General features: G+C 37.5%; 1 protein-coding gene across 2 annotated transcripts in view; it reads right to left on the bottom strand.

Moving 5' to 3' along the window:
* The window catches only part of FRYL (FRY like transcription coactivator), a 243406-nt gene that overhangs the window by 34354 nt on the left and 182494 nt on the right, over window positions 1-26558 (bottom strand). For both annotated transcript variants that reach the window (XM_007456098.1, XM_007456099.1), the window contains 15 exons: window positions 24717-24885; window positions 22675-22759; window positions 22035-22147; window positions 20921-21071; window positions 20144-20247; window positions 18337-18522; window positions 16820-17024; window positions 15425-15546; window positions 14379-14569; window positions 12795-12889; window positions 11115-11722; window positions 10713-10810; window positions 6494-6664; window positions 4396-4536; window positions 1381-1578 (listed from right to left, as the gene is read on the bottom strand). In XM_007456098.1, coding sequence (XP_007456160.1) covers window positions 1381-1578; window positions 4396-4536; window positions 6494-6664; window positions 10713-10810; window positions 11115-11722; window positions 12795-12889; window positions 14379-14569; window positions 15425-15546; window positions 16820-17024; window positions 18337-18522; window positions 20144-20247; window positions 20921-21071; window positions 22035-22147; window positions 22675-22759; window positions 24717-24885 — 2637 coding nt within the window. The remainder of the gene's footprint in view (window positions 1-1380; window positions 1579-4395; window positions 4537-6493; window positions 6665-10712; window positions 10811-11114; window positions 11723-12794; window positions 12890-14378; window positions 14570-15424; window positions 15547-16819; window positions 17025-18336; window positions 18523-20143; window positions 20248-20920; window positions 21072-22034; window positions 22148-22674; window positions 22760-24716; window positions 24886-26558) is intronic.

Below are 26558 nucleotides of genomic sequence, written 5' to 3'. Positions count from 1 at the left end.
CCCCCCCCCCCCCCCCCCGCCCAGTACTTGATCAATAACTTCTCTCTTGAAAAATTCCTGCCTTGGCTTGTGAAAGACCATTTCGATGGCACCAAAGCCAACAAGAGTGGGCTGAGTTTCTGGAGGAAAAAAACCAAAACTGATGCTCTCCGCAAGGGTCAAAAAATCTTTGCATGAGATTTGTATCGATATTAATATGTAACATAGTCAGGGTTCAGGTTCCCTCCGGACTGGGGGGCCCTGCCCCAGTCTAGCCCTAAAATGTGGGGCTTCTCAAATCTCAGTTTATTTTAGCCTCATTTTTTCCTTCCATGATTTCAACCATCCACCTATATGACACTGAAAACCCTTAAACCTTTTCCTTCCGCCCAAGTTTTCCTCTAAAACTTCAGATCTCTTTGGGTAATCAGCACCTCCATCAGTATGTTTTTTAGTCTCTTCAGAGCCAGTATACCCGAGACTGAGCTCATCATGCCCTCCTTCCCTGCTAATACCTGTTCTCCCTGCATTTCCATTCCCTTTGAAAGGTACCAACACTCACCAAGTTGTCACAGAAACTGTCCTTGTCTGTTCCTTACTTAGCACCTCCTCTCCTTCCCATCAAACCCCATCAATTACTTCCTCAGACTTTTGAAAACCATCCGTTCCCTCTTTGTTTCCTCTGCAGTTGCCTAGGGACACAGTCCAACATTATCTTTTACCCAAATTACTCTAACAGATTCCTTAAAAATTTCCACCCCGCTCCTCCCTGGTCCGTTTTCTATCCTGTTGCCAGAGTGATCTTCCTAAAATGCAAATCCTAATATTTCCTATTCCAGCGAAAAATCCTTTAAGAGCGCCTACTGCTTCAAGAGAAAACCATCTCGTCAGACAAGATGCCGGTGACCTCGCGGCCCCCTATGCTTTCAGCTTCCTCTCTCATCCCACTCTATACCTCCGTGCTCAGGGTAGGCCACAGTAACTGGATGGAAGTTTCCAGAGCGCCACGCTTTCTCACACTTACAAGCCTTCATTCACACATGCTGCTTTTTCTTGGATTACTCCCCCCTCCCCAGACTTCCATATATACCTGTCTAGGGTTACTTATCTCTCAACACTCAGCTCAGATCAGGTTAGATGTACATGCTATACATTCCTATAGAACTTCAAACCTACTTCCAGCCAAAGCACTTATCACAATGTTTATTTGCCTATCTCCCCAAGAGCTGCCTTCTCCCCTGAGAGTTGCCTTCTCCCCACTCCCATCCCATTTTCATGACACCTGTCACAGCATCTACTGCTGAGTATGAGCTCAATCAATGCTTGTTGAATGGCAGAATGAATAAATGACGAAATGAAAATTTCTAATAGAGCACCTTTATCAATCTCTGAGCATCTTACCTCAGATATATCAAAATGAAAATCTAAGGTCTTCCCAGGCAACTCCTTAGAGACGTTATTAAAAATTTTAGTGAAGGATATTTCAGGAGAACCTGTATCTCCTCCGTAGGTCCTGGGGATATCGTTGGGCACGACAAGGCTTGCTGAGCGAGACACCACCAGTTTTAAGATGTTAAGGGCTTCCTTCCAATAAGGACTCTGGTTTCAAAAAATAGTAGACAAATACATATTTAACGAAGAACAAAAACTTAGTGTACACTGTAGACAATGAAAATATTATTTCTACAAAAACTCCTCATAAATTATTCATTTTTACTTTGAGGTCCCTAACAGAGGGTCTGAGTTACAAAAGGAAAGAAAATAAGTTATTATTTGTACTGTTGAATTTATGAGATATTGTACATATAATAATGCTACCAACTCAGAATATTTTGCATTTTTCCCAATAAGTGCTTTATAAATATTATTGGTTGAGAAAGTCTAATACAGTAATCTGGCAGTTGGGGTAAACAAAGGGGTTGTATATATATGTGAACTTTCTAGATGAATAAAGTATATGGCTTTAAGACTCTAAAACTTTAAATGTTTTAAGTCTTGGAGATAAACAATTTTTGATGCATACTTTTTAGACATAAAAATATTAAAATACTAAAAAAATTTTAGATTTTTCTTAATGACCCAAGCCCCAAATAATAAGCATAAGTGCTGTGCTAAAACGATGCTCTCAGTTGATTCCTGAGCTGTATAGGGTGAACTTTTCCCCCTATATATGGTGGCTATGTTTTCAAGTTTTTCTTCTGCTTTTAGTTTTGTATATTTCTGCCAATATAACTTAGGAATGATTTACATGACAGACGTATATGTGGAGAGGAATCAATGTCTAATTAAAAATTTAGAACTTTTTTTTTACTGCCTACTGAAAATCATATAAAAATGACTTTTTTTCTTACTTGTGGTACCAAAATCAAACTTCAACCTTGTATTATACATATTATTTCACAGTTGGCAGTTCTGAGAGAGGGGAAATACTACTTAAAAAAGGAAGTGAAAAATCTTTGGCAGAACTGAATTATCCAATTTAGCTAATAACATCTTGATATGAAGACATCTAAAGCATAAAATATTACTAGTAATTAAAAATGTCCACATGAGGCTTCCCTGGTGGCGCCGTGGTTAAGAATCTGCCTGCCAGTGCAGGGGACATGGGTTCGAGCCCCAGTCCAGGAAGATGCCACATGCCGCGGAGCAACTAAGCCTGTGTGCCACAACAACTGAGCCTGTGCTCTAGAGCCTGCGAGCCACAACTACCAAAGCCCATGTGCCTAGAGCCCGTGCTCCGTGACAAAAGAAGCCACTGCAATGAGAAGCCTGTGCACTGCAACGAAGAGTAGCCCCCTCTTGCTGCAACTAGAGGAAGCCCACGCGTAGCAAAGACCCAACGCAGCCAAAACATAAATAAATTAAAAATAAAATAAAATAAATGAATTAAAAAATAAAAAGAAATTTGAAAAGAAATTTGAGACATTTTAAAATTAGGCGATTTTAAAGAAAAACCCAGATTTTGAGCTTCTCTTTATAAATTAGAAAAGAAAAATTAGAAGTTCTGGCCACAGTGGACCTGTACTCCAACATGGCAACCATTCTTAGTCGTGCTGTTCCTTTTATTTTTTTTATTTTTTAATTTTTTTTGCGGTACGCGGGCCTCTCACTGCTGTGGCCTCTCCCGTTGCGGAGCACAGGCTCCGGACGCGCAGGCCCAGCGGCCACGGCTCACGGGCCCAGCCACTCCGCGGCATGTGGGATCCTCCCAGACCGGGGCACGAACCCGTGTCCCCTGCATCAGCAGGCGGACTCTCAACCACTGCGCCACCAGGGAAGCCCCGTGCTGTTCCTTTTAGATGAGGAATGTGCAGTTCACTTAGTCATAAATCTATGCCCTCTTATGGTTACTTGCTGGCCCAGTGGGCATATAAGCTTGTGGTTCTGAACAAAAGAAATGTATCTATGTTTCATAAATTAGTAATTCAATGTGCTGTATTTCTGCGGGTGATCCAGCAAATATCTGATGAGTTAACTTCTTTAAGTCTTAAGGAAAAAAAAGAGAAAAGTGCTTTAGGAAAAAAAATATAATTGTTGAGTGGTGAAGGCTTGCTCCTTAAGAGATAAAAATAGAGGAGATACACACGGTTACCAAAGAAACCTATGTGTTTTTTTTAATATTTGCAATCACTGATTTTCAAGGGAATCTAAAAAATAACCCAGATTACCCAATAAAAATACTGAAAAACATTTTAATACAGTTGTGTTACTTTCAGATATGGACTAGAACACAAACTCATTGCAGCTGAGTATTTCCATTTGTAAATTTTGCTTTAGTGAATACAAATATCACTGGAGTAGAAACACAAAGTATTAATCTGTTAAGGCTCTCAAAGAGTTTGCTCTGTTTGGTCAGTTGTATCCACAATACTGCTCTGCTTATCAAGGCCTTTCTTACAGATAGTTCTAAAGTGAAATTCAGTACAGACCAAGTTGACTTGTCGCCATTTACAGTTAAACCAAGTCTGATTTTCTACTTTCTAAGTATCTGGCACTTTTTACCAGACACGGAAAGCAACTCTAAAATGCAGACTCTTCAAAGAGTTCTTCTGTTTCCAAAAGTAATATCTGTTCATTATGTAGGACTTGGTTAAAAACAGAAAGGTACAAAGTACACTGTCCAGAGACAGTGACTGCTGCCATTTGTATACATTCCTTCCAGTGATTCCTGACATGTACATTCGAGGATGTAATCATTAAAAATAAAAATCAGGAATCATGCCAAGCCTACCGTTCAGATTCTGCTTGACGTCACTCACATTGAGAACATTTTCTCATGTTGTAACTATTCCTGAAAACATGATTTATGAACTAACCACTTCCCCTATCTTAGACATTTAAGGTGTTTCCAATTCTTTATGATTATAAATTGTTTCGAGATGAACACTTCTATACATGAGATTTGGGGTCACTCACCTGTACATATTTTCCAATAATCTTTATGATCTCCAGATTAAACTGCTTGACTGGGGCAGCGGAGAGGTCAATATGACTCAAAAGACTATAGATGATCTGTAGTAATGATTGCTGCATACTGGACAGTCCTTTTTCTAACAACTGCAAGTAATATTAAAAAGTATACTTTTATCAGGTTAAAGAAAATTCCACAGGATTTACATTAGTGATGTTGAAAACCATAACAAATTTAACCTAAGAGTTCATGGTTAGAGTTATCAGAAATCCAGAGATTAATGAAGGTAAAAGGTAATGTCTATTATTGTTACTTGTCCTTGCTGCAGAAAGGAGAATTAGACAGATTACTTGTCATCTTAATCTTAGTGCTTTCTTTTATATCCTTAACTAATTTAGTTAAACAACATTTATTTTAGGTTAAGAGAAAAACCGCTACACCACCATCACCAAAGAATAACTAACTACCTGCAAGCCATTCACACCAGCCACTTACTACCTATGTGATCTTGGATAAGTTTCTTATTTCTCTGAGCCTTGATTTTTAAAAATAAAACTGATAACACTTGCCTCATAGGGTTTGTAGGACAATTAAATTATATATGTGTAGTTTTAAATATGTGTAACTAATTTTAGTACTGTTATTAGTAATAATTTGAGAGTTATTAATAATCATAAAACAAGGATAACTTACACTAGTAAGAGTAACATTGGGGACAAAGCATTCTCTCTGTAGACTGGAACTATATGGCCCACATGTGGTACCCAGTAGGCTGTATTGTGCCAGTGCCAGACCTTAGAACCCCATGGGTGGGTCTTCAGGGAGCGCTAGTGTTGCTTTAGTGTTGAAATTTATGGTGGCGCAAAAGGGAAAGCTAGACTTAAGGCACTTAAATTCAAAGCCAGTTTAGGAGGTCTGGCTTTATGTTGGCTCTTGTCCTAAAGGTGTAGGTATAAGATAACGAAGCGATGCACATTCATTCAGGTTAGGAAGCTCTCAGGCAGAGGGCTCACACTGTTGGCTCACCTAAATATAAAGTTGATGGGAGTAAACCCATCCAAACCAACACCTTAAAAATCCACACCAGTCCTGAGCACTTTATGATACTCACCATCAGTGACTTAGCTAAGTTAAACAGTGCTATGAGCAATACTTAAAATGTTTACTGAGTTACAAATAATTTAAGTTTGTACAGTGTGTTAGGTTTAGTTGCCAGAGGTCAACTTTCTGAAAAGGAAGGTATCACTGACAAACATTTTTAGCGACTAGGAATTTCTTCCTTTTGAGGGTCTCCTTGTGGCTCTCTACTCAATAATTTACTTTTCTAGGCACGAAGTTAGTTCTTCAACAAATAAATACAGTCGACCCTTGAATAACAGGTTTGAACTGCATGGGTCCACTTATATGCAGATTTTTTTCAGCAGTAAATACTACAGCACTACAGGACTCACAGTTGGTTGAATCACAGATGTGGAGGGCTGACTGTAAGTTACATGTGGATCTGACCATGTGGAGGCTTGGTACCCTTAACTCCTGCGTTGTTCAAGGTCAACTGTATTAACTTTTCATGCTGTTCTATCACCAGATTTTAAAATTCTATTTACTCCCCCGCAAATCATATCTTACATTAGGAAGGAAATATAGTTTTAATCAAAATATAGTTTTGATCAGAATTAAAACTTGCCCAGCAGAAATGACTTTGCATGCTGTATTACTATTCTAGAAAGGATCTCAAAGCCAAGAGCTGTTTTGTAGAAACAAAAAGATAACTATTCCCTAGGATCAAGACCAGGAAAAAACCCATTTGCCTTTTGAAATAAAGGTGAGGTTTACATTATTATGAGTTTTATGTCACTTAAGGACAGTGAATGAGGAAATAAACACTGAAAATGAAAAAAGAAAAAAACTTTATAAAAACTTCCTCCTTACTTGAAAGATATTACCTATATTTTTCTTCAAAAACAGATGTTACCTATATTCACTCTCAAAGAAAATTTGAAGATTAATTAGCATTAGTGCTGCTTCTAGAAATAAAATCTACTTGAAAATTTTGCCACAGAGCAGTTGAAAAATCCTTTTTTGGGGGAGGGGGGGTGAATTTACCTCTGCAAGATAAGTCACAAGACTAAATGTAGTATCTGAGAAGGAGTCATGCAGGTATCTACACACTACGTTGATCCAGTTAGAACAGTCTCTGGAATACGTGTGTGTACTGTACAGACTCATCATGTGAGCCAGATTGACAAGCGTTGGGCATTTTTCTTCTGCACAAACCTAAAAGAGCAAGCAAAAATTTCATTCACTTAAAGACAGTTAAGTTTGATTTTATACTAAATGTATTTATTTAATGCATCAATTTAGATATATATGTTGAAGAGTTAATGCATTTTATTTCAATACGGTAGAGAAGTTAAACAGAAGAGGAAAAAGCACAAGGCTTTCTTAAGAGAATGCCTTAGATCATACGGAGAGGATTAATATGTCAAGCACTTCCGTGGGTGTTAAATAGTATGGCTTGTTTTCAGTCTGATGTAAAATGTCTTTGGTAAAAACCCAAATGTTTTTGTAAACCCTGTGTGTCATTTCGTAAAAAGAGTTTTGTTTTGTAAAATCTGTATACGGTTCAGTGCACAAATAACTAAACAGGCAGGCTCAACGTGGGAATCCTCAGCGAGGTTTGGAGCTGCTATGCCAAAGAAGAAATGCTTTAGTCTCAAGCTGTCCAGGGTATCTCACTAGAGCAGTCAACTGCAGAAGCCTCAACCTGTGTGATAAAGTCAAAGGACTTCATTGGAGGACTGATAAAACGTTTGAGTCCTGCATCTCCAGTGAATGGCAATCTCCAGTGTGGACGTCAAGCTACTCTTCAGGAAATCACCTAAAGCTCTTAAGGTCCTTGGCCAATCATTTACAGGCTACTACAAAGTGTACTGACTTCCTAGACTTTGCATGATACGGTACTACAGAATCTGAATCAACAAATGTTGGGAGCATCTTACTGACTAAATGCACCTTCATAGTCCGTCTGTTCCCTGAGTTAACTGGTGAGGATATTCCTTAACCTCCTCCGAGGATACCTGAACAATGAAAAACTGGAAAAAGGCCACCCTCGTCTTATAGCCTTATCTATCATGAAAGGCTAGCCTCATTGAAATTTCTTTTAGTTTTCCTTTTTTCATTTTCCTCACTTATTCTTCCATCTTATTGATGTTTGGTATGTATTTTCACAAACTGCCTAGAGCATTTGATAAAGAAAGTAGAGTATTACCTACTAAAATATATGTATTTTCAACTTTCAGATGACCAAAACTGACTTTGACTTTGAGTCGTCATGCAGACGGCATCACTGGATAGGCCCAAGATATGAAGGCATGCAAGACTATGCAGAGACTAATACAGGAGCTTGGAAGTTATTTTATAAAATCATTAAAAGCAGTTGTTTTCATGCCATTAGGCTTTTACTCATAAAACAGACACCAGGAAGAAAAAAGAAAAGTTGTTTGATATTTCTGATTCGTATTTCAAAATATAATAATTTATCATACTATTTTAAAAAAAACAACAGAACTTTATAATTTCAAAATTTGTTATCCTTCAGCAAAAATTTTTATAGTTTAAATTCTTTAATCTTATCCTGAAGGATAAGGCATTCCTATAGAATTCTTATATTCTTCAAGAATATTTTTTGAAAGAATGATTTTTTAAAAACCTATTTTTTGAAACAGAAGAAAGTTCTTTGGAATAATAGGCTGTGTAATTTTATAGGAAAGCAAATGGCTTAGATTTAATTTTGGAACTTTGGAATTACCAGGTTAAAATAGGAGCCAGAAAAGAGTATGTTTTATTTTTATTTTTATATTTTTTTAACATCTTTATTGGGGTATAATTGCTTTACAATGGTGTGTTAGTTTCTGCTTTATAACAGAGTGAATCATTTATACATATACATATGTTCCCATATCTCTTCCCTCTTTGTCTCCAAGAGTATGTTTTATAACAAACTTTTTTAGCATACTATTTTTGCCATAATGAATAGCTAAAAAGGACAATATTTCTCCTAAGTGTTGCCTCATTTTGAAATTCTGTGCTCTCCAAGGGCACAAACAGTAGAAAGAGTGATATTTGCATAATGAGGAAGCACATAATGGCAGAAAATTATTCTCAACAGTTTAAGTGAGAGAACAATTAAGGAATCAATTTAGTTCACATCCTGCAGGTTGCTGAAAGGCCACAGAGGGAACCTTTGTGTGCTGCTCAACAGGAAGAAAACAGATTTAATAGCAGTGTATGACTAACAGAAAGCCACATATTTGATTTCTTAAAAACATAGATGATATTTGGGACTTCCCTGTGCTTTGCCTCGGTCATGACAGCAGAGGCTTGGAGCTCAAGGGGCTTCTATGGCCTTCCGGTCACGCTGTGCTTCTCACCTGACCCAACACTTAGCAAATTACTCAGCACTTCAGCTGCCAGTCTCAAATGCTTCTACTTCCCCTATCAAGGGATTTATGCTTTTTACTTTCTTAAAATCCCCAAATAAGCCAATATACATTTTTTCCTTATATTTTCTTTCTTACCCCTCATGTAGAAAAAAATAAAATCTTTGTTTACATTTTCCTAATGGTGTGTTATTAGAATATTAAAATGAAAGTCATTTTAATGAATTATTTAAAAAATCACTTTTAGACCTCATTAATGCAAATACATGTTGTTGGGTTTTTTAGTACAAACCATCATTTTCAAAACTAAGATATGTCTCCATGAACTATAATAATGGCTCTTCTTTTCAAATGCATGCTTTTAAAATGGTTAAGAATTTCTCCATATCTATTTAGAAATTTAAACAAGGATGGATTCAACAGCAAATTCTTCTCACTTATTAAATATTTTCTATCCAGATAATGAAAATGTTCTTACTCTTGTTACTGTGTATGTGATTAATTGGGTTGGTAGTATTTTTTCACTCCATTGGGCACCCAGAGATAAATTTGCACTTAACAGTATTGAAATGTGGGCCATAGAGAGATGGGTGTTTTATTTGGTTTTCTAGAAGCTTGCTCCTTCCATTTACTGCTGTGCTACTTGCTAACTGAACCTCAGGTTTGAAAAAAATTGCTTATATAAAAAGCTCTTCCAGAGAAATGTACTTGCTTGTTCCCTTCTGTTGCAGACTTCTCTGATTTTTCTCCCAGTGCTTTAGCCAGGTTATCTTACTTATATTACGATTGAGTCACCCCCTCCAGTTCACCTGATTTCCTGTTGTATGTATATTACTTGTAAATTCCTATAACTCCTTCTTGTAACTGTTTGTATTTTCAGCCTGAAAAGACTTTTTTCCAAGACTCAATGTGACAAAAAAATATATATATATAAAATAAAATTAGTTAAGAATTAAGTTTAAGAAGAAGGTAAGGTATTTGTGATCCCTTTATTGTTCTTAAAAGGAAGTTACTAAATAGATAAAATGTCAACATCATATTCTTTTACAACTAAGACTAAGAGCTATAAAACTTTTAAACAAATGTTCACCAACGACTTAAAAATAGCTACATACGTGTTTAAGAAATATATTATGGGAGGGAAAGAATCAAATAAGGAAGAATAAAGAATGAAGGGAGCAGAGAGAGAAGATAAAGAGAATGTTAGAAGGGAAAAGGCAAACATAAAGGGAGAGAGAACTTTCAGAATCAAAAAATACATTATGCCCTCTTCTTCCGCAGGGCCTTTTTGCACATGCAATTTCTCCTGCCTGGAAAATTTCTACCTTCAGCCCTGCTCTTGTTTCTCATTCAGGGACCTTATTTTGGTTACTCTTATTTGCCCTTCAAGTCCGCTTAGATATGACTTCCCCCAGGCCTACTTTTGCTTTATGTGTCCCTAGAATATTTTGTTCTCCCACTGCAAAGTCACCAGACTCTACAGTGACTGTCTACTTACTCGACTGCACTGCCATCCTAAGGCCTATAGGGCTAAGGATTCTATTTACTCTGATTATCATTGTATTTCCAGCACCTGCTCCAGTGCTCAGTACATATCTGGGGGCAAATGAATGAATGACTTGGAAACTGACAGAGGATAAAGTAGGGAAACAGAGCAGAAAAAGATTCAGACTCAGAGGAGAGCTACTCTAAACAAATAATTTTATTCACTGTCATTTGAGCAGCTAACATATCATTACTATATTACTCCTTCATATGCATAAAAGAATAAAAATTTAGATAGGAAGTGACAGTAAAAGGATTTTTAAGAGATTTCCCCCCCTTAAGATAAACTCCAGAGAAAAGTCCCTAAAGCGTTATCTTCCAGCATCACATTTGCTTACCTTTGCTATTCGACTAGCTGTTTCTTTGCAAAACTGAGTTGGGCTGTCAAAATGCTGGATTAAGTGAGGCAATAAGCAAAGGATGTTAAGAGGAAAGCCTATCAAAAAAAAAAAAGCAAACAATAACCAATTTTATTGCACATTATTTTAAAAATTAAAGGATTTTTTTTTTCATGGTTCACAAAAACCATTTTCTTTTTATTTCCTGGAGTACTTGATCTTCTAAAAAAAAAAATTTTTTTTTTTTTGCTTTTACCAAAGAATTTAAGCTATCTCACATATTAAGAAAACCGTAACTGTTTGTGGAAAAGCAGAAATTAGTAGATTTCAAAACCAATGATTAGTTTACATTTCACTATATTAAAAAAAAGCAAAGAGTTGGTGCAATTCTAGTCACATCACCTGACAACTGGGAAGGATCCACCAACGTGTGTTTGGAGACAGCAATGAGTTTACTCAGGAGGTGCACTGTCATTTCCTGTGTGGATACTGAGGTAAAACCCTTAAGGAAGAGCTGCTGAAGGCCTGGGAAATTATTCCACTTCAGTTTGCTTTGTACGGTTTCAATCTTCTCTCGACTCTCTGATTTTTCCAAAGGCAGGTGGATCAGCAGTTTGTTGAGAAGTCTGAGAGCCAGGAGGTATTCATATTCATAATCTGATTCTAATAAAGATGCTGCTATCCAAAAAATGGTGGCCATCAAGCTGGCAGGCTCAGTAGTGGGCTGCACATCATACACGGCTTTCTCTCTCAGGGAGGAAAGGCTTCGAGTCCTCGCTAAGCTACTGCTGTGGTTGAGCCGTCCATCCATTATATCCAGTGTATTACTCCGCCGCCGGTCACCTCTTCGGTCACCAATTAAACTTAACCTCAAAGAGTTACTTCTTGCATTACTGCTATATCCCAAATAACTGCTACTATTAATGGGACTTGTGCTTAGATTGAGTTGTCCAGTGCTTTTCCTGTTAGCTGCATACTTGTTTCCCATTATAGGATCATGGTATGAGGTTCTTTAAAAAAAAAAAAAAAAAAAAGAAAAGAAAAGAAAAAAAGATGAATCCATGCATAATCGCTTCTTTTGCTACATTAATTGTACTCTTGAAAACACTGCAAAATGGTAACTGTTACCAGGAAAAATCATTTTTAAGTATATCTGACTTTGCTTAACCCAATTTCAGTTCTTTCCTCCCTATTAAAATGTACAACAGTATCTTTTCCACTGTGGCTACTTTGGGTTGGATGAGGTTTGATCTGAAGCGAAAATTCTGCTATAGTTATCGCTGACAACTTTCAGCTCTGGGATTTAGTACATATTACTTCCAAAGCAGGCCTCGTTTGTCTCACCCCCAGCCTCAAAGGTCCTGATGTCCCTATTTCTGTCAATTCACATTCTTTCCAAAAGAACCAAGCTCAAAAATTTAGTTTTGATTTCTCCTTCTCCCTCACATCTAATTACCATTGATTAAAAAATAATTACAGAATACTTTCTACGTGTGCCAGCAGTATGCAAAATGCTAGGAATATTAAAGTCCACGGAAATGGATAAATTAGAGCCTGTTAGTTGCTGTTATGAAAATATTAAGAAAATACTGTGAGATCCCAAAGGATGGAATGCTTAGCATTCCCCTGGGGCAGTTAGAAATTCTTAGCTAGGAGGTGATATTAAGACGGGACTTGAAGGATAAATCAATTTGGGATTTGCAAGGAAGACAAAGTTCGAAGAGAGGCTGGTCCAGGGAGAAGGAACAATATGTGGAAGGTGTGAGTCCCGAGGAGCCTGGCCTGCTGGGGTGACAAGAGGATGTTGAGCGTGGCAGTAATACAGCCTGTCACTGAGGCTGAAGCCGAGTAGCACAGCAGAAAGGTCTCTGACTAGGGCGTCAGAGGAACGGCACTGCCGCATACTAGCCCCGTGAGCTTTCACACGTCTCACTGTCTGAGGCTCATTTTCCCACCGGCAATCCGTCTGAATTTAGGGGTAGTACTCTCACTGCCGATATTAGAACAATATAGTATTACACATATTTAGCTATTGAAGGTCTTAATACAAGTCTACCGGTTGCCTAGTTTTTCAGTTCTTACTGAGAAAGGGCAGAAAGAAGATCGTAATGCTTCATGGTTTCAGCCAAAGTATCAATTGCAGATTCCAACGTGAGAAGAAGCTCAATCACAAATCCCTAGAAAAAAAAGGCAGATCTTAATTAATCATACTCTGGAAAGAAGAAACTGCAATGCACTTCCTGAGGAGATTTCAAAATACAACAAACTCCACATTAATATTACAAAATAAACTCTTGAGAAACATGATCTTGCTGATGGATGAGAATGCATCAAACTAATGGTAAAAACTGATTATACTGGCAACACGATTCACCCAAAATTACCTGGGTCAGAAATCTAGGAGCCATCCTTGTTTCTTTCTCTCACATCTAAATTGAATCCATCAGCATCTTGAAAATATTACTTTAAAAATAAATCCTAAATCTGACTTCTTTTCTCTACCTCCATAGCTCCCCTTAATCCAAACTATCATCATTTTGGCCTGGACTCTTAAAAAGAGCCTCTTAACTGAGCTCTTGCCTTCCTAAGGATTCCACCTAGCCTCTAGAGTGAGTTTTTAAAAAAAGCAAGTCATATCCATCACCTTCCTTTTAAAACCAATGGGCGGTTTCCCATCAATTCAGAGTAAACTCCCTCCTCCCACCAGAACCTCCTTGGCCTCACAGGATCTGGACCTGCCTACCTCATCAATCTCCTGCCTCTGGAGGTCCCCAACCAGTATGTTCTAGCCACATTGGTTTGCTTGATGTTCCTTTGTTTTATTTTAATTTTTGGCTGAGCCACGAGGCTTGCGGGATGTTAGTTCCCTGACCAGGGACTGAGCCCTGGGCCCCAGCAGTGAAAGCGCCGAGTCAGTCCTAACCACTGGACCGCCAGGGAATTCCCCTGATGTTCCTTTAAAAAGCCGATTGCTTCTGCCTCAGGCCCTTTGCACTTGTTAGTCCTATTTCCCTCTGCCCTCTTCCTCAGATTATCACAGGGCTCACTTCATTTAAACATGTGTTCAAAACTCGTCTTCTCAGATAATCATAAAAAAAAAAAAAAAATCCTCTCCCCCATCATTCTTTAACCTGTTACTCTGCCTTATTATTTTCAGAGCATTCATCACTAAGTAAACTTGTATTATACTTTATTGGTGGATTAAAGGCTTGTTTCCCCAATGAAATGTGAGCTCCAGAATGCCAGGAACTTTGTCTTGTTCATTACCGTATCCTCGGTGTCTAAAACACTGTTAATAAAGTCATGAGTCTGTACAGACCTACGTAAGCTCTCTATTGCAGTATTTCACTTAATTTATCTTAACAAATGAAATTCAGTGTTCTAGTTTACATCTAACTTTAAATTCCTCTTACACCTGCGGTCATCTCAGAATAATATCCAGGTGTGTGTGATAAAGCTGTTTCTGATAGGCACTATTTAATTCAATTAGTATGTTATTAAACATTAATTACACAACTTTGTTTCTTAATTCTTTGCTTGTTAGCATCTGACATCAGTAATTCTATACAACCATTATCTTGCTCTACCTGCCATGATTTACATTTGGCAATAAGTCCTTGACAACGAGGAGTGCTCGATACTTGCTGAAAGAATTAAATGAACTACCTGTGCATCTTCTCCTGGATCCCCTACAGTTTCTACAAGTCTGGAGAGAACATCAGAAAGTGTAGTTGCCGAAAGAGGCTGCTTAAGGGCCCTGAAAATCTGAAAGGATCTCCCAGCATAGTGTCGAGAAGAACAAGAAAGTGCTGTCTGCAGAGCAACTTCGCTAAGATGATGTTCCAAATGAATTCCTTCTGTGAAAGCAAAGGAAACAAGTAAGTGCTTGTTTTTCAGGATATATATAGGGGTTAGGATCAGAGGCTAATAAGCATGTTAAACCCAGTGTCAGCACAATACCTGGCAAACTGGGTGGGCACTAATATTTCATTAAGTCAATGCTTTTTCTTTTCATTAAATTCCATCTGCACTTCAGATGACTCTTCATTCTCATCTCCAGGGAAGTAATCCCTGAGAACAGGGTTTCTCAGCCCCAGCATTACTGACATTTTGGCCAGATAATTCTTTGTTGTGAGGGCTATCTTGTGTAGTGTGTGTTTGTGTAGCAGAATCCCTAGCCTCTCTACCCAAGTGGACGCCAGTACTAACCACTTGCCCCGTGCCCCCTAATTGGGACAAAAATGTCTCCAGACATTGCAAAATGTCCTGAGAAGCAAAATCACCCCTAGCTAAGAACCACCGTTTTAGAGACATTTTACTATAATTTTCAGAATGTGTTAAAATTTAGATCATCGAAGCCCAAACCAGTATAAAAAAATAATTTAACAGTTTGTCATCTCTACCTATGTTCCTTCAATATAATTGTTTCATAATAAACAATTGTATTGTAATTTTATTATGCCATCTTACACCAAACTAAGAACCCCAGAGCGTCAAAGTAGCAGTCTTATTTTTAAGTAGTAACAATTTTTCTTCAACCAGAACAAATGTGTTATCACTAGTAAGTTAAAAAAGAAAACCTGTCTAAAGCTTTTGAAAATTTAGACATGTCAACTTGTCAACTCCTTGCTAAACATTATCAGAAGTTTTGACATCACACTAAAAGATCTGCTTGAAGGTAAATACTATCTGAAATGATTATTAAAAGATACCTGAGCTTGACTGCTTAAAAACAGAAACCACATGTTTCAAAAATGTAGTTAACTGCTCAGCACTCTTTATGCTAGGATTCTTGGCAGAAACATCCTCATGGTTCCAAAGGGGCCCTCTTTTTCTGAAAACAGAACAGACATGATTCCCTTGGTTTTTAAACAATTAAGGTTTACTCATACTCACCTAAAATGTGCTTTTGCAGCTAGAAAGGATAGTAGTTGAATAAATCAAACAGCCTGTCACACAGCCTACTGCTACTATTTATGTACTTGGATATGTAATGATCTAGAGCAAGTACAGGAAGATCCAAGTTACGTATAATTTCAAAGTCTTCCATTGTTACAGTCAAATTCTCTCAGAGGTAGCAGGAAAAGATGGCAAATTTTGCCAAGTGAGAAGAGTACTGGTTACTGCTTAGGTATTACAGGTCAAAACAGTCTCGTTTGTAGAGGCTAGACTGTATTTAGATTGTAATGCAAATAAAATAATTTATAAGTTAAAACTACTTGTCGATTCTTTCTTTGAAATATCTTTGCATTCACCAGCGTGGTTAGTAAGGGTTAGGCCCCTTATTGCCATAGGCCCAAAGTGCCATGGAAAACAGATGTGGTCATGCTGCCTCTAGTCCGTAACACCTCTAATTCACCACATACTTTGCTATGAGACTGATTTTCTCAACAATTTTTTTTTTTTGCGGTATGCAGGCCTCTCACTGTTGTGGCCTCTCCCGCCGTGGAGCATAGGCTCCGGACGCGCAGGCTCAGCGGCCATGGCTCACGGGCCCAGCCGCTCCACAGCATGTCAACATATTTATTCAATTGGGTCCTCCACCCTCCCCATCCAGCTCAAAGATTTTTGATAATGTCTCCTTTCTTAAAAGATCTATAACCTCCGGCCAGGGCTTCATGGCCCTCCAGCTTGTCTAGAAATTCCTCCGCATTACACTCAGGCTGGATTACTCACCAGTTCCAAATATACTTTGTTTTCTCACACGTCTGTAATTTTGCTCTTGCTGTGGTATACTAGGCCCTTTCTCCCCACCTACGTTTCTTCTTTATTTATAGTGCTTTTGCAAAGAGTAGGCCATAAATAAATATTTGAAGATTGAATGTTAATGTAGCTAATGGAGGCAGAAATATATATTCAGATAATACTGTATCCTCTTTGGGTACCTGGTATCTAGTCATGATTAAGGCCCTCCTTAGGTATAACAGTGTGAGCAAAAGAAGAAAGTCTCTGGTTGTATCAAATTTTCTAAATATTGCACAATACAAACCTGCCTATTCCAAATCAATGACCCTTTGGAAAACAAAATAGCGTTCGCTGAAGCTGACAAATGAAACAATGATTTAACACAGCTATGCGTCAGGAATGGTAGGAGCTGCGAACGTTACCTTGAGGTAATGAATTCCATGAGGGTTTTGACTTTTCCATCCTGCTCTACTGAGATGTCGACCTCGCTGAGGACGGTGGTGTGCAGATGTGAAATGGCAGCGCTGTTATTTCCTAAGCTGATACTAGAGGAGGTAGAACTTGAGCTGAGCCCTGAGTCGGTCATGGGGGAGGGCTGGTAATCAGGTATAAAATCGCTAACACCTGCTGAAAGAGACACGGGGCGTGAATGCCCAGATGGAAGCAGTCTCCCACAACCCTCAAAGAAGTGAGCCTCACAAGCACCAAATTACACTGAGTGAGTTTTTGAGCAAACGTTGTCTTCAGAGCCTCTCAGTCAAACTTAACGATTTGGACTTACTATGCACTCCTGTGCTGCCATCTGCTGAACAAAGTTGAAACTGGCAGTTTCCTAATATTTTGGCATATTTCCTCAACATAGGTTGCCATTCACACTTCTATATATAATGAGAACTGATTTTTAATTTTTTATGTTAAGGAGTCTATGCTTTCTGCTTCACTTTACTTAAACAAGGACAATTTTAAAGTCTATTTGTTATATTGATATTATGTCAATTATTAAATAATTCTAAAGGTCATTACTAATGCCCACATTTACAAAATAGCAAAAGGAGCCTTAAAAACAAACACCTAACTATGAAATTTTGAATAGAAATGCTTTAACATAAAAAAAGGCAGTAAACTTTATTCCATTCACCTTTTAATCATGGTTTAAAAAGGCGAATAAGTTTACCAATAGATGTTTTCTCACTAACTACAGGTTTTTAAGTAAATAACAGGGCTTTAAGTAAGTAACTTTAAAACGTATTAACCCTGTATCTGGCATTATATGATTAGGAAAAAAAAGTAATTTTATTTCCATTTTTAAAAACCAATTATTTTCTAGATCACCTATTATAAACCTGATGATATTGATGAATGAAATAAATAAGTTAGGGCTATTAGGGAAAAAGAAAATATAACTTGAAAAGTAAAACAAATTTACATCAACAGTGAAATAAATATGACATTAAAGTCTCATTAATTTGAACCTCACTACTTCAAAATACATAATTTGGAACTTACTAGACTTCAAGAGGTACAACATTTTCAGTGCAATCAGTATAACTGAGTGAATAAAAAATTTAGAAAATTTTTAAATGTCTTCCTTTGTCAATTTTTCAGATCTTGAGAGTAGGGGGAATCTAAGACAAGTTCACCATCTTTGTCATAACCAGTGCTCAACAAATTAAGCCACTCTTTCATTGTACCTTTAACTTACATGTGGAGAGTTTAACATTTTTATGACAAAGACCCTTAAAGGTAAGAGAGATTCAAATACTCCAAGTTTAATTCCTTCTTCTATGAATTAATAAATAATGTCAATGGTACTTAAAATAATAAAACTACATTAAAAAATAGTCTCTAGTATCTCAACTTCAGTTGATGTTCTCTAATGCAGGATCCCAAATTAAGGAACTACGTTTCCAGTTTCAAACTCTACTTTTAAAGCAAATACCTGTGAAAGTATAATCTAAGTGTGCAATTTGTTTGACTGTAAGCACCCTGGGCTCATTAAACTCCTTGTTCCTGAGAAGGACAGAAGCAACAGTTCGGATGTTACTGTTGGATCCCATTACTATTAACAAGTGCAGAAGCAGGCGTTTACAATGTTCATACACCTCAGGGTGGCAGTGGTCAAACCCTAAAGAGAACAGTAGAAAATCATCATCAGTAAAGAGAAACAATGAGTATTCTTGCTATCAAACTCGTATTTTAAAAAGAAAAGCAGAAATTATATAAAATATTTTGTGAAAGATGACATAGTACATCAATCAAGTTCTTTATTGGCCTAGAGTGTGTATACACTTTTACAATAGCCTATTGTCCTACTGGACTAGGGAGAATCAAGACAAATTTCCAGTCTGTTTTATGTCTAAAATTTAGTAATCTCTTAGAAACTATTACTCTGTTACATAACATTAGATGTAAATGAACTTTTAAAGGCAAGCATTTTTTGTGCCTAGAACACAATAGAAAGTCAGGAGATGTTTGCTTACTGAAAGAAGAAAGCAGTGCCTATATAATATGTGTACATATCAGGAAAATTTAGGAGAAGATGGCTATTTTGACTTGCTTCAGGAGAGCAATCCTACAAGCATGAAAAGTGTTGCTGATGTGATGGATCCCACATGTTTGTTACAGAGGGCACAGTGGAGTTTTAGCTGTAATAATCAGACTGTCCACAATCTAGTTCTTTTGGGAAACACTTAGTACCCGTCTCAATTTTCCATTTACTCTGAAAGTTCCCAGTTCCAGAGGTAAATTAATTTTACTCCTGCTACAGTTACAGAGTTTTTCCTGCTGGAGGGCATACCTGTATGCCCTGTATGATAGGAATGGGTATAATAGACTTGTTTGTGGTTAAAGGAGAGGCTAGGAATAACTCTGCTCTAGACCACAAGAATCACGGTAAAAAGTGTCATGGAAATAACATACAGAAAATAGAAAGAGAAATAGGAAGAAACTTTCTTGAAACCATATCTCCTTTCCCACTGTGGAGAACAATATGGAGGGTCCTCAAAAAACTAAAAATAGAGCAACCATATATGATCCAGCAACCCCACTCCTGAGCATATACCCAGAGAAAACAAAAACACTAGAAAAGATACATGCACCCTAATGTTCACAGCAGCATTATTTACCACAGCCAAGACATGGAAGCAACCTAAGTGTCTATCAACAGATGAATGGATAAAGACAATGTGGTCTATGTACCCAATGGACTATTACTCAGCCATAAAAAAGAATGAAATAATGCCATTTGCAGCAACATGGATAGACCTGGAGGGTATTATGCTCAGTGAAATGTCAGACAGAAAAAGACAAATACTGTATGTTATCACTTATAAGTGAAATCTAAAATATAAAACAAACTAGTGAATACAGCAAAACAGAAGCCGACTAACTGATATAAAGAAGAAACTAGTTGGTTACCAGTGAGGAGAGGGAAGCGGGGGTGGGGGGGCAAGGTAGGGGTGGGAAATTAAGAGATACAAACTACTGTGTATAAAATAAATAAGGTACAAAGGTATACTGCACGGCACAAGGAATGTAGCTGATATTTTATAATAACTATAAATGGAGTAGAATCTATAAAACTTTGAATCATTATTTGTAAACCTGAAACTAATATTGTAAATCAACTCTACCGCAACTAAAAAATGAATAAAATGCAACCTGTAAGAAGCAAACAAACATACTATACTGACTTTCAATTATCACAAAAATATAAAATGAAGGAATTAGCGCCAAATATGTATTACCTATAAAGACTGCATGAAGAAGAAGATGGAGGTAGCTTCCCCATTCCACCTTCACACTATGATCGATAATGAGATCCGTCAAAAGGATGACGGCTATGTTACACCTATGACAAACAAGAGCATTATTCATGTGTCACTAGAGTTAACCTAGAGAAAATCTTATGCAAATTACTTGAAGATTTTCATATTGTCTTTTATGGAAAAAATACAATTTCTCAAGAAAAAAAGAAGAAAAGAAATACAGCTGAAGAAACCGTTACGTGATAGTTTTAGAAAAAACCTATCTGGCTAAGGGCTCCTTGAAGTCAAGGGCCATATTTTCTTCATCTTCAACCCTAAGGCCTAGCACACTGCTTGCCACATAGTAGGTGTTCAGTACATGTTTGGTACAATAATACATTTCGAAAGAATGCAGTAACTGTTCTATTGTGATTTTTGCTAAATAGAAATCAGCTTAATTCAATTCAAAGTAATAGTGCCTACTACCATAAAATAATATTTTTCAGATGTAGTAACTGGGTCCCAGAAAGGTCAAGTAACTATGCCAGACACCCAGAAAAGCAGCAGCAGCAGAATTAGATTTAGTAACACTAATTGTAAACAGTGAGAAGTGTGAGTTTTTAGATTTCTTAAAATCTAAACGCATGGATCGAATTTGTTGCAGTATCAAAAGAAAGAAGGTTGCTTATGTTCTGTGTTGTCAGACAGCGTAAAGAAAGCTGCAAGTGTTAAGCAGTGGTTTGGCTCATATGAAATAGGAATGACACTGTGGTCCACCTGTGAAGAGGTAATCCAGGTGATGACGTTTCAGGCAAGTAATCCACCAGTGGTGACCAGCAGCCTCCAGCTGGTGGGAAGGGTAGTGGCTCTCCTTGATTATGCTCCATCACTTTCAGTCGCCAATTAGAATAAAGTGGCATTGAATCACCTATCAAAATAAAATGATCTCATTGTCTATACCATCTACTTTCCGCCAATATAAGCAAACTCTAGTAAAACACCAACTATTTATAGCACTGGAAAGTGATAAAAAGAATTTCCCACTATTTGGACATATGTTTGCTAGGTAGACATGGGTACAAATCTTATCAGATTAAGCAAATCAGAGAGAGAAAAGAGATATCAATTCAGGTTCCATCCTTTAAATCAAAGCAAAACTACATGAGCACTTCATCATGATTCCACAATTGCTGTCCAAGCTATGAGACCACATTATAGGTAAAGCTGCCTTGTAACAAGGGCCTTCTGGTAAGTTACTCAGTTCTAAATTTCCTGAGATAGGGCCAATACAAACCCATCTTCAAAGGAAATCTGCTCTACCACAGTGGGGCTGCAGGGTGCAGTAAGAAAGGCCATCAGGAAATGTGAGTTCTGTGTGACATGGGTAAGTCACTTAACCTCTCTGGGCCTCAGTTCCATCGTGTGCAAAATGAGGAGATTGGACCAGATCATCTTCAGGGTCCCTTCCAGTCTGAAGGCTTGTGCTTCTATTCTACCCTACCTTAGTGTTATAATGAGACTCGGACACATTATTCTTTTTGCAATTGCAAGGGAGAACGTTTTAGTAAAACGTGAATCCCACGAAAGTTCAAATCTGTTCAAAAAAGCAGCCTGTTGGTCAATGTCTGTTCTATGACGCTTCTTGAGAACGAATTCTTATGTTCCTTTTGATTCACCTACAGGGAACCTGTGCTTTTGAAACATATTTCCCCCACTTACGATGCTTCTTAAAATCAAGACATTTCAGATTATGTTGGAACACCACTAGTGGCAGTTAAATACCCTTCTTAAAAACAATTTCCGGGAAGAATATATTTATTAACATTAATATAATGATAATACACCTTGCCATCGCAGTTATTTAAAAAAAAAAACATTTGGAATGTATTACTTTTTTCTTCTTCATAAGATCCTCCAGAGCTGCTACTGTATCGAGATTCTAGTCTGTGATGTTGACGATTTAAATGACTGTTTAGTCCACTGTAGATGTCTAGGTGCACATAGCTATGGGAATGATCATTGAGTTAGTCACAGTTCATGGTAGAGTGGTATTTGTACTTTATGTTTCACTTTCTATGCTTAACAAAGAACACAGTACACAAAATACTAAAGTTTACTATGATATATATTAATTTCCACATTACAATTCAAAAGCTTAAGCTTTGAAGTCAATTATTTCTACCTGAAGATTTTTCTTAAATTGTTGTGATAATAATGTGCTGATGAAACCTATTCCATATAAAACAGTCAGAGTAAATATCCATTTAGAAAAGTTTAAAAATGTAGCAACACAAAAAGTGACTGACCATTCTCTACTTATTCATCCATTAGTGCATATTAAAAAATCTAGCATGCCAGCATCTTTAATGTTAAAATAGTCAATGTGGAAAATTTCCAATATGGAAATATATTTCCTCACTAGAATTTTAACACAATGTAATATACATTCCAAAGCATAAATTATCATTTATGCTGATGATAATCTGTATATGTCAAACTGACCGGCTAATGAAGGACAGAGAAGTACTTACCTCTCTTCAATATTCTCTTTTATGGGCTTATTATCGGGATTGCCATCCATGGGAGCTACCATTGTATTGCTACTAGAAGTAGTTCCTGTAATCATAAACAAAACAGTATCTATGAATTTAAAGCCTAGGATAGCTCAATAAGAACAAAAGATTTCAAATTATAGATGTCAAAAGTCCACTAAAACGAGAAGAAGGTGATTTTTAAAAAGGAATGTACTCTTAACGACCAAGAGGGTGAGGAGACAACAGCAACAAAATTATGGATACTGGAAAACAAATGGACAGGAAGTAATCAAGGGTTAAGAAGGCTGAATCCAGAGCTGTTAGTGGAGGAAACAAGAAGCTTCCGTATCTATACTGCTGAACTTCCAAAAGGTCAGGAATTAGTGGCTTCAAGTACCTCTGGAAGTAGGGGTTGAAGGAGGTGCTAAAAATGGCAAGAATGGGGCTTCCCTGGTGGTGCAGTGGTTGAGAATCCGCCTGCCGATGCAGGGGACGCGGGTTCGTGCCCCGGTCCGGGAGGATCCCACATGCCACGGAGTGGCTGGGCCCACAAAAAAAAAAAAAAAAAAAAAAAAAGGCAAGAACGGTTGAAAATCTCTTTCATAAGTAGCTGGTTCCCAAGATCTACCCCTCTGCCTCCTGTAACTGGGTAGCTCTCTCTCCTCACTTACAGAAGTCTCTTCTGATGAGAGTAAATCAGGATTTCTGGACTAGGGCACACCATATACAGGTGAAGGAGGAAGTACTTTACTGAGGATACGAAGCCTAAGTGAAAGCATACACACTTACATACATACATAAATTTGCCATTGGATCCCCCGGCAACCTTCTTACACCACTGGGCTACCAGAAGGCTTGAAGACTGTGCAAGTGTGTATATGTATGGATTATATGTATTGGTATACACACACAGACACAGACACAGACACACACACACACACACACACCCCTACACCTTCTACTCTAGGCAGAGGACTAGAAGAGTTTTCTCTGGGGAATCTGATTACTGCAAGAGAAAAGACCTATGTATACTTGTATCGACGAAATCATCATACAACAAAAGACAAAATAAGTTCCATATATACCTACAGAACATCCAATCAACTTTTTAATATGCCTGTTAAGTGAACTGTTTATGAAAAGACAGATCCAGAATTGGGAGGCTTTTGAGGAAAGCTTTTACTACGACAAACCAAAACAAAAACACAGCAATATAAAGAAAATAGGAACTCGCACTGGTAGAAAATTTTATCAAATATACAGAAGATAGTCCAACAATGAAACATGAACAGGACGCTCCTGAAAAAATTCTAATTAAAAAAACCTCTCTTTGGAATTAAAAACATTCTAGCAGATATGAAAAATTCAATAGAAGCATTATTAGAAACCTCTTGGAAAGTATAAAAGATGAAAATAGATGACAAAAATAAATTATAAAGATATAGTATAAGAGATTTCTAATTATACTATGTTATTAACATCACAAAAACATTTACTATAAACTGAATGGCAAAGAAGTTCATAGAAATTTAACCTACAATAGCCCAGATATTATATTGATTTTCGATGAAAGTTATTCCCTCAGCGATGTAGTTTCTTCAACTCGAAATATAACAATAACTGTAAGTATATGGGTATACATAAAAGTATATACACTCATGTGATTGGATACCATGTATAATATATGCCTAAATAATAATATGAAATTACACAGTAATTTTCAATAAGTGAGCATTTTCTATATTTACATACTAATTACATTTTTAAAAAGCATTTGTTGTATAGAGATATATAAATGTATATTCCAGTTCTAAATAAGTATGTAAGTATGTTTCCCTTTATCACATTACAAATCCTTACATTGTCAAACTTCTTTACTCATATGAGGATTTACAAAGTTTTGTCCGGTTAATTAGATATATGACTCATGTTTGCTTGTTTTCTTTATGATGATATTTAAAGCAAACGCTTGCTAAAATGAACAATTATTGAAAGCTTCTCCTTTTACACAAAGTAGTCAGTTTTAAATGACTTCTCACCTGAGGTGACAGAAGGGATTTTATAGCTGGAAGTGATGCGGTAATATGGGGGATTATCCATGTGAGTGACGCCTGAACTGACAGGGTCGGTCAGCTGTAGTTCACTCACCAGTTCTTCTAGCAACTGCATTGTTTTGTCTCTACCTAAATATACAATAACTTTCTTCACCTGTCACAAAAGAAATTGTTCGGAAAAGAAAAAGCACAATTTTTATCTCACAAACTTGTCTTGAGACAAATTTTATCAGAGTAAGTTCAACTTTAAGTGGTAGATGAATAAGCACAATCTTAATTTGAATAGACACTGATTAGCAGTCAGACATTAATCAGCTTTATAAGTACTGTTCTATCTTCCCTCTAACCCTCAACATTATATCTAATTAGGATGACCTAAATGTATTGTTTAATGGTGTCCATAAAGTTACCTACTTCCTTCACCTTTCTGGGGTTTTCTTAGAAAAGCAAAAGATAACTTGCCTTTCTTTAAATCAGTTTCTCTTTCAATGGAAACTTTCAATTAATATCATCCTAAGATTTTCCTCATATTTTTATTCAGCCAGGCTTCAAACCCAGGATTCATCATTTATTCTGCCTTCCCCGTTCTCTATATTCAACCAGCAGTATAGCGTGTTGACTAAGAGCGAGAATCTAGAACTAAACTAGAACTCCAATGACACAGTCTGGACTGGAGTGTAGATGTAACTTTTACTAGCTAGGCGATCTGGAAAGTTCCCCTCAGTTTTCTCTTCTGCAATTAGGGACAACATCACCTACTTCATAGGGCTGTTAGGATTAAGTAAATTAAAATTTATAAAGCACTTTAAAAAGCCCAAGTACACAATACAATTTAAATAAGTGAAAAAAACTTCAGTAGTATGCTTTATAGGTATATTTTAGTAATATGTATTATTGAAATGGGCTGATCGGTTAGTAAGCGGTTTGTCCCTACTTTAATCCTTACTACTCAAAATGAGGTCCTCGTAGAACACGCCATCGTCATCTGAGCTTGCTAGAAATACAGAATCTCAGGCCTCATCCTCACCTCCAGACTCAGAACCAGAACAAGCTCCCCAGACGACTCACGTGCATACAGACGTGTGAGAAGCTCTGTCTTATTAGATGACCCCCAGACAAATCTTACAACATGCTTTATCACATCATACCAAAAATCTGATAACAGTTCCCTAATGATAACTGACCATCCTCCACACAGCTCTTGAGCTCTCCGAGCTGTTCTAACTATTTGCTAGTTCTCTGTTCCCAAGTCCAGTCTCCTCTGACCCAGGAAACGTCAAGTACGTTTCTTCCTCTGTACCTTTGCTCTCAACCAGGACCTCTGAGTTGACACTCCTGACTCTAATCCTGTCAGGTCTTCAAGCCCCATCCCTGCTCCAGCTTCACTGCCTGTCCAAGAAGCTTTCACGGACTTTTCACCAACAGCTCTGGGTTGGAATTCCAGCTCCATGAAGACAGAGCTAAATGGCTGTGCGGCTTTGAGGAAATTACTCTTCTTTCTACCTTATTTTATTCATCTGTAAAACTGCAGTAATCTTAGCAAGGTCACAGATTTCTTCCGGAAATTAGGTAATGGAGATGAAGTGCTTATACCGTGCCTGGCTTCTAAGTAGTGCTTAAGAAATGACAATTAAGAAATTATTATTATTGTCATTAAAAATAGCTCTTTTGGGCTTCCCTGGTGGCGCAGTCGTTGAGAGTCCGCCTGCCCATGCAGGGGACACGGGTTCGTGCCCCAGTTTGGGAAGATCCCACATGCCGCAGAGCGGCTGGGCCCGTGAGCCATGGCCGCTGAACCTGTGCATCCGGAGCCTGTGCTCTGCAACG

Source organism: Lipotes vexillifer, unplaced genomic scaffold (assembly GCF_000442215.2).
Source record: "Lipotes vexillifer unplaced genomic scaffold, Lipotes_vexillifer_v1.1 scaffold42, whole genome shotgun sequence".
NCBI classification, from domain to species: Eukaryota; Metazoa; Chordata; class Mammalia; order Artiodactyla; family Lipotidae; genus Lipotes; species Lipotes vexillifer.
Note: the sequence above shows the minus strand (reverse complement) of the source record. Positions and strands in the feature narration are given on the sequence as shown.